Below are 8,828 nucleotides of genomic sequence, written 5' to 3'. Positions count from 1 at the left end.
CTTTGACTAGACAGACCTTTGTTGGCAAAGTAATGTCTCTGCTTTTTAATATGCTGCCTAGGTTGGTCATAACTGTTCTTCCAAGGAGCAAGATTCTTTTAATTTCATGGCTGCAGTCATCATCTGCAGTGATTTTGGAGCCCCCAAAAAATAAAGTCTGACACTGTTTCCATTGTTTCCCCGTATATTTGCCATGAAGTGATGGGACCAGATGCCATGATCTTCGTTTTCTGAATGTTGAGTTTTAAGCCAGCCTATTCACTCTCCTCTTTCACTTTCATCAAGAGGTGCTTTAGTTCCTCTTCACTTTCTTCCATTAGAGTGGTATCATGTGCATATTTAAGGTTCTCGATATCTCTCCCAGCAATCTTGATTCCGGCTTATGACTCATCCAGCCCAGCCTTTCTCATGATGTGCTCTGCATGTAAGTTAAACCTTGATGTACTCCTTTCCCAGTTTTGAACCAGTCAGTAGCTCCACGTCCTGTTCTCTCCCAGGGCTACCACTGGGAGAAAGTTAGAATCCAAGGGAATCAGTTTTGGTATCAATTCCATCCCATGCTTTCAGCTCACAGTCCAAAACAGGGACCAAGTAGCCACATTCCTGAGATACATGGGATGATGTCTAGCATGTTTAATGTAATCATTTCAGTGTCTTCTGTATGGAAATACATCCTCCGGATGCTTGCTTGCTCAGGCAGAGAAAACAAAGCAGAATTCCACACCCTGAACTGAAATTCCACCTCAGACCTTGAGGATGGATGTGAGAATTTGTTAATCAGCTCCAAAATGTGTCAGGAGGAAAACATATTAGACTATTTTAAGAGTTTATGTTGTGTTTTTTTTTTCCACCCCCCAGGACAGTGAAACTAACAGAGGAGAACATGAAAAGAAGAGAAACACTCGTGACCTTTCCCGGGAGATCTCAGAAGACAGTGATGTGTTTGGTACGTAACGTGAAAATGAGAAGATGTGATTTCCTATGGTGATCCTGGGAAAACACATTCTCATTGGGAGAAGGTGTAACTTTTTAATTATATGAGTGAACTGTGAGTCCGTTCTCATTGTTAGAAGAGCTGCTGTGCAGAAACCTAGAGGCTAAGTTCCCTCCACCCGCCTCCTGAGAACACCCTTGCATCCTCGCCCCAATATGAGACTGCCCTGGCCACCCGCAGTACCCGTCTCCATCTTGCTTGTGCTCTTGGTTGGGTTTCTCGTGCTGTTTTGTGCCCACAGACACCAGAAATCTCCCAGGTTTCCCCTTGCTATACGGTGTTTCTCCGATCATTTATTTGATCAGTTGGGTGTGGACATTAGAAGTGGTAACAGTGCACATAAGAAATATCTAATGAGGAAGGGCAGTGGTCCCAGGGCCTGGACACGCTGGTGTTTATTTAACTACCGACAGTGACTCAGGATGTGTTGGGAAATATGTTTTCTGTAAAAGTTTACTTACTTGTTGCCCTAGAGACGGAGGTTGCCTCTCACCCCAGGAGTGAACGGGCGTGTTCCCACCGATTTCTGTACGTTCACTCTTGGGTCCCCTCCACCGCGTGATGGTGGCCCTGGTGGCTCGCCCAGGGCCACAGGCCAAGCTGGGACTTGAGCAGACCTGCCCTAAGTGTCGGTCCTTGCTCCACGTGTTTGTATTCCTAGAGGCCAGCTCCTGGTAGCTCGCTTATCAAAACGGAGGGCTGTTCTCTGGCTGCTAAGACACACCTTAGCCTCTGTCAGCCCTGCCTGCAGGTCTGACGGTCACAGAACGAGGCCTCCCCACAGGGTCTGGCTGGGTCTCTGCTTATTTCCAAAAAAGAGTCTCTTCACACTTCACTTATCAGGCAGGAAAATCCACCCCAATTTTTTGTTTTTGTTTTTTTTTTTTTAATGTATTTTATTTTATTTTTTAACTTTACAATATTGTATTGGTTTTGCCATATATCAACATGAATCTGCCACAGGTATACACGTGTTCCCCGTCCTGAACCCTCCTCCCTCCTCCCTCCCCGTACCATCCCTCTGGGTCGTCCCAGTGCACCAGCCCCAAGCATCCAGTGTCGTGCATCGAACCTGGACTGGCGACTCGTTTCATATATGATATTATACATATTTCAATGCCATTCTCCCAAATCATCCCACCCTCTCCCTCTTCCACAGAGTCCAAAAGACTGTTCTATACATCAGTGTCTCTTTTGCTGTCTCGTACACAGGGTTATTGTTACCATCTTTCTAAATACTGTTTTTAAAAAATCCTTTCCTTTTCTATAACCTCATCCTTGTTGAGCGGTACACAAGAAGGATGGAACTAGACAGACTACCACTGCCCACTTTCTCAGTATCTTAAGCTTCCATAAAAATCAACCCAAAGGCCCAGAGATGAAGCCCTGAGGATTAGTGTAGTGGAGTCAAGATAGGCAGGCGGGATAGGAGCCATTGCTGTGTGCTGATTTCCCTGCGGGTTTTCTTGGGGCCTGAACAGCCCGGCGCCTCTTGGTGGTGGGGTTTACACTCCATGGAGGCAGAGGAAAGGGGAGAGAGGGCAGCCTGCCTGGAGAGCAGCCTGCGTGCCTTAGGGTCTAGAGGGGGGGCACAGTCTGTGAGTCTGTACAGAGCCTGAGTGTCAGTGACTTAAACACTAAAGCTGCCTGTAATCCTCTAGATTAAAAGGTGTCTTTAGTCTTCTATTCCAACTGCGTATGTGTATAAACACATAAAAGAAGGTGACAAAACAGAAATGTCCGATTTTAGGTTCTACATACAAAGAAGAGCAGGCTTTTAGAGTTGTTTTGGCTAAGCTCACTTATTTTTAAAGTAAGCATCATCTTTATCATTATTCTGCAGGTTAATTGCTTTTAGGATTATTCATAACAACATCAGCCTTCTCTTTTGCTATCAGCATGCCCACACACAGTTTTATTGATATATACATGTGTATAATATCTGTATGACATGAAAAAAATCTATTATGAGCCTTTTCCTTAAGTTACAAATGTGGTATAATTCCTGAAGTACTTTGAAAGGAAGCCCTCTTTAACCTTCTCAGATCCATCTGCAATTTGGAGAGTTTTTTATTATCTAGAGTTGAATGTGAAAACCAATGAAAGTGCAAACATCCCAGTCCAAAGCTAGATTTGCTTTTTACTGGGAAGAGTCGTGCCATCAGCCAGCTTCTGCCTGTCTTGTGGACTGTGCGCTCCCGGTGCCTTGAACAGTAAGACCAGCTCAAATATCTGCTGGTCTGAGGTTCTGCTCACAGCCAGGCTCTCAGCCCATCGGGGTGACTGGGGAGCAGTGCCCTGCTTGTCAGCCTCAGGGCAAGAGCTGCTGTTACCGCTGGGTCACAGCAGGGGGGAAGTGTGGCCGCGGATGGGGTGGCCCGAGACGGGGCCCCTCCCAGGCCCCCCTGCCTGGTGCTCTGCTCTCCTGAGTCACGCAGATGTGGGCCCTGCGGGACTGTCAGATGTCTGCTTTTGAACTTCATATAATCTCCCGAGCCTAATGCCTTCCTGGGGGCCAAAGACACCCAGTCTAAAGTGAAGACGGGGAAAGAGGCTGAAATAATCTTGGCTATCAGTCTTGACTATCTACTCTTGAGGGATGTATATATGAATTCTTGTCAAATTCTGAAGTGTATACAAATGTCACTCCAACGAAATCAGCAACTGGGTCTTTCCCTGACCAGACAGAAACTCCCTAAACACAAGAAGAAACTCTGCTCCCATGATGGTCCATGAGCCACAAGTCACCAGCAGCCACTTAACCATGCTCCTCAGGCTCCTGGACATCATTTTGTCCACGTGTCAGAGAACTCAGGGATGGGTGAGAGGTGCGGGGAGGCCATCAGCCTTTTCCTAACCCAAGTCTGCGGAATGCATGTCCTCAGGGTCCCAGCGGAGGTCAAGACAGCTCTGTGAGAGTCCTACTTAGAGGCCCGACGGAGAGTTTAGAGGCTCTGACCGGCACTGACCCCGCACATGTGCTGAGTGCCAGGCTCACATGCCTGAAGCCATGAGTTGCGCAACTCAAACCAGAGGGACTTCCTCCATCTCTGGGGAGCACCTGCAGACTTTATTGGGCTCAGGCATGTCGGACTCTGCAACCCCATGGACTGTAGCCCGCCAGGCTCCTCTGTCCATGGGATTCTCCAGGCAAAAATACTGGAGGGGGTTGCCACGCCCTCTCCAGGGCAATCTTCCCGAACCAGGGATCAAACCTGGGTCTCCTGCATTTACCACTGTGCCACCTGGGAAGCCCCAGACTTACTTAGCAGTTATATTTACTTTTTCATTTCCTGGGAAATTTTTACTGAATGATTTAGATCTAAGTTAGTAACTCATTGGCGCGCTCTTGGAAATCTTTCTGTAATTTGTCTTTGGGCCACAGGTGGAAACACTTGGGACTGTTTTGCCTGGTCACTCAAAGAGGAAGAAACAGTTTAGGACTCAGTCACACCCTATGAGAACCATGAGCTGCCTGGGTTTTGGGGAACCAGGGTGTTCTGTGGTGGGACAGTTACTGGGCTTTTTTTGAACCTCACACCCACACACTTGGCACAAACTAGCCTTGTGGTTGGAAATCCTGGCAGGAAGAAAGGTAGACACTCACCCCAACCCCTCCCCCAGAGCTCACTAGTCAGGGGACTAAAGCAGGGCAGGTGGTTCAGCCCATGCGGGCAGAAGACTCAGGTCTCCCTGACGATGCCCAGAGGACAGAAGTCTCCAAGAGAGGGCAGCCCTGCTCTTTCCAGAGCTACCGTGGTCCCTTCCAGACATGCCGCTCATCTCCGAAGTCAGAGCAGACGGAGTCCTGTCACCCTGGATGGACGCTAGTGCAGCTCACAGGGTCATGGGATCCTGAGAACGTGGCCGCACCACGTTAGGTCAGATAATGGACGTAGAATTGTCCAGGTTCAATGTCCAGGAGGAAAGTACTCACATTAGAAACATTTGAGTATATGTATATAAGTATAGGGACTTCCCTGGTAGCTCAGCTGGCAAAGAATCGCCTGCAATGCAGGAGACAGAGGTTTGTTCCCTGGGTCAGGAAGATCTTCTGGAGGAGGGCATGACAACCCACTCCAGTACTCTTGCCTGGAGAATCCCATGGACAGAGGAACCTGGTGGGCTACAGTCCATGGGGTCACAAAGAGTCGGTCATGACTAAGCGACTAAGCACAGCACAGCACAGCACATATAAGTATAAAGTTATAAAGCATATAAATTATGTATTACTAATAAATATATTTTTTAACTGGCATGCATGCATACTAAGTTGCTTCAGTTGTGTCCAACTCTCTGTGACCCCATGGACTATAGCCCACCAGGCTCCTCTGTCCATGGGATTCTCCAGGCAAGAATACTGAAGTGGATTGTCCTCCTCCAGGGGATCTTCCTGACCCAGGGCTTGAACCCACATCTCTCACGTCTCCTGCACTGGCAGGCGGGTTCTTTATCACTATTTTAAGTGGGTAGAAGAATATATACATACATATGTGTGTGTATATATATATATATGCATATATGTGTGTTTTTATTTTACAAGGCCAGAGTTAATTTACTCTGAGAAAACACACAAAGAAATGAAACATAAAAAAAACCAGGTGCAGATGAAGTAAGGCCCCATGTACATTTGCTGACTGTGCAGCAGTTGCTGCAGTTGAATTTGACATTTAACCTGGAGCTTCCCAGCTGCCTGATGGAAGTGAGACCTCATCAGCTTCTCCATGGACAGGGCAGGTGGCATCGACTCCCCCTCCCCACCTTTTAGCGTGTGGTCTGGGGCAATGTCCGTCCTCATCTGTCTGTGTGTCGGCCTCCTCGCCAGCACGTGGAGGTGACAACAGAACCACCGTGAGTGACTATCGAGCGGACACCTGGGGGCTTGCAGGCGCCCCACCCCCGTCTGCCGCAGTGACAGCTGCTGTTTTCAGACAGACGTCTGCGTGTGCTCCTCGAAGGAAGCAGAGCTGTAGTTAGCACACTGCGCGGGTGTTTTCCTGTTTAAATTGTTATCACAGGCGATCACGTGGCAGTCAGTGACCTCAAGGTATTTTTATGGCGTGTTAGTGATTTGTTTCATATGCAAATAGTGATCAACTGGATAATGAGCTTCCTTGAGGCTCGAGGTGCCCTTGGTGCCAGAGCCCACGGCAAGTGGAAACAGACTCCCAACTGGATGCGGAGGACCTGTGAGCTCTGTGTGGCCTGAGATAACGCCCGGCCAAGTTTGGAAGGTACTCTGCCACAGACAGATATTTCCCTGAGAATCTTCATGTAGCATTAAAAAGAAAAAAAAAAGTTGCTTTTTTTTTTTTTTTAATTTCCAAGAACCTTCCACAAGGAAATCTTTTTGAGATGCTATTGAAGTGATATTTAATATGCTATGATGATCAGATTGAGTTACAAAATCCATAAGCAGCAGTCATTACTGATCTAAAATTCTGTCTCAGTTCAGTAACAGCCGAAGATGAGGGAGCCACTCTGTCCTGCCTGGCAGACGCAGCTCAGGGCATCCCAGATAGAATCCAAGTCCTTCAGAAACGATCACTGCACAACCTCTTCCCCGGAATATTTGAGGGCAGCCTTAATGAGCTGCTGATTATGAACCAGCTGCTGCCTGAAGCAGACAAGCGATAGAATCAGTATCCTGTGAGTGCAGCTCCTGGGTGGATAAAAACCATGGAGTAAAAGTCACAAGTGGAGAACTTGAAGGGATGTTAGAAATCATCCTGTCCACCCGCTCACTGTGTCCATGAGAGTCTTGACTGCCAGGACAGGGAAGACAGAGGTGGAGGGAGACACAGGATGGCAGCCCTGGGACCCGCCCTGCTCTGAGCCCCACCAGGAGAACAGGGGCTTGTCCAGGATGGTCCTTAGGGAAAGAGGCAGCGCTCATTTGACAGATTTGTTAGAGCAGTGAAACATCATAGGGTTTCACTTCTCTGTGTATTTGACTGAATAAGATGATACCTTGTGTCTTTAAAGTACTCAGTTGTGTTCAACTCTTTGCAACCCCACGGACTGTCGCCTGCCAGGCTCCTCTGGCCATGGGATTCTCCAGGCAAGAATACTGGAGTGGGTTGCCATGCCCTCCTTCAAGGAATCTTCCTAACCCAGGGATCAAATCAGGGTCTCCTGCATTGCCAGGTGGATTCTCTACCACTGAGCCACCTGTGAAGCCTGGTCTTTAAAGTACTAGTTTCTCCTTGTAGTTCCCAGACAGTCCTCTGGGGGCACTCTCCCCATTCTCAGTTGTATTTATTTCTTGCTGAAGCCCCCCATTGGAAAAGACCTTGATGCTGGGAAAGATTGAAGGCGGGAGGAGAAGGGGACAACAGAGGATGAGATGGTTGTGTGGCATCACTGATGCGATGGACATGAGTTTGAGTAAACTCTGGGAGTTGGTGATGGACAGGGAGGCCTGGCGTGCTGCGGTCCTTGGGGTCGCAACGAGTCAGAGTGACTGAGTGACTGAACTGAACTGAGCTGAGGCCCACAGCTCCCAGAGGTGCTCGGGTGACGCCCTCAGGGTGAGCGTAGGTTTGTTTTGTGCCTGTGAGGTGTCAGGTGTGCTCCACCACCTCCACCATGAGCTGCTGGACCGATGTCCTGGCCTCTGGGATCATCTTATTTCTTGAGTGAGGCTGTATCACCTAGCAGCTGGGAGTGTGGAGCAGACCTCTGGGTGGGAGGCTCAGCCTCTGTGGGCTCCGGTTCCCGTGTGGAAGGGGCTCCCAGCACCGCAGAGCTCCAGGCTGTCGTGGGGGGTCATCGGAGTTAAACAGTCCATAAGAGGCCAGGCTGGTCCCCAGGGCAGGTGCTGAGCCAGGCAGGCGGTGGCCCTCAGCTCATCCATCCAAGCGGCCTGCCTGAAGCCCCCATGACCTTTAACTAGTCCATATACAAATGTGGTATTCAATCACATGTACAGTATTTAAATTAAATGGGCGTGGCTGTGAGTCGGCCCCCTCTTCTGAGTTTTCTGCTCTGAGCCTCATTTTCCTAAAGATGAAGTAGATCATCAGAGGAAAACAGCAGAAGAGAAAGGGGCGTCTAGCGATAACTCCAGGCATGGACGGAGGAGCCTGGTAGGCTGCAGTCCATGGGGTCGCTAAGAGTCGGACACGACTGAGAGACTTCACTTTCACTTTTCACTTTCATACATTGGAGAAGGAAATGGCAACCCACTCCAGTGTTCTATGCCTGGAGAATCCCAGAGACGGGGGAGCCTGGTGGGCTGCCGTCTATGGGGTCGCACAGAGTCGGACACGACTGAAGCAGCAGCGATAACTCACCAACGTCTCCAGGAGTCTGAGCACCGGCTCGCTCCTTTGTCCCTTTCCTGCGGGGACAGGGTGGGCAGCGTTGCTGGTGTGTTCTCTGCCGAGAGCGCTGGTCTCCAGCCTCCAGCATCTGCCTAAGCTCGCCTTACTTACTCACTGTGCTGGGTGCTAAGTCACTCGGTCGTGTCTGACTCTTTGCAACCCTATGGACTGTAACCCACCAGGCTCCTCCTCCATGGGATTCTCCAGGCAAGAATACTGGAGTGGATTTCCATGCCCTCCTCCAGGGGATCTTCCGTACCCAGAGATCGAAGCTGAGTCTCTTGTGTCTCCTGCATTGATGGCAGGTTCTTTACCACTAGCGCCACCTGGGAAGCACTTACTGGCTGGCTTGGGACCTGTCAGGGCACATGGTCCAGGCCACCAGCACGGCTCACCTGGATGCCTCCAAGAACCCAGCCTCCATCCTCAGCGTTCCCCTCTGCCCTCATCACCCCTGCTCGCAGGTCCCCCAGCCTCCCCACACCCCTGGAGCCCTGCAGGCCGGCACT

At 49.5% G+C, this 8,828-nt stretch overlaps 1 protein-coding gene across 4 annotated transcripts in view; it reads left to right on the top strand.

Annotated features, from left to right (window-relative positions):
• The window catches only part of MBP (myelin basic protein), an 82,186-nt gene that overhangs the window by 20,431 nt on the left and 52,927 nt on the right, over positions 1 to 8,828 (top strand). For all 4 annotated transcript variants that reach the window (XM_010855061.1, XM_010855062.1, XM_010855059.1 and 1 more), the window contains exon 2: positions 859 to 946. In XM_010855061.1, coding sequence (XP_010853363.1) covers positions 859 to 946 — 88 coding nt within the window. The remainder of the gene's footprint in view (positions 1 to 858; positions 947 to 8,828) is intronic.

Source organism: Bison bison, unplaced genomic scaffold (assembly GCF_000754665.1).
Source record: "Bison bison bison isolate TAMUID 2011002044 unplaced genomic scaffold, Bison_UMD1.0 scf7180017864353, whole genome shotgun sequence".
Lineage (NCBI taxonomy): Eukaryota > Metazoa > Chordata > Mammalia > Artiodactyla > Bovidae > Bison > Bison bison.
This window is presented reverse-complemented; position numbering and strand designations above follow the sequence as displayed.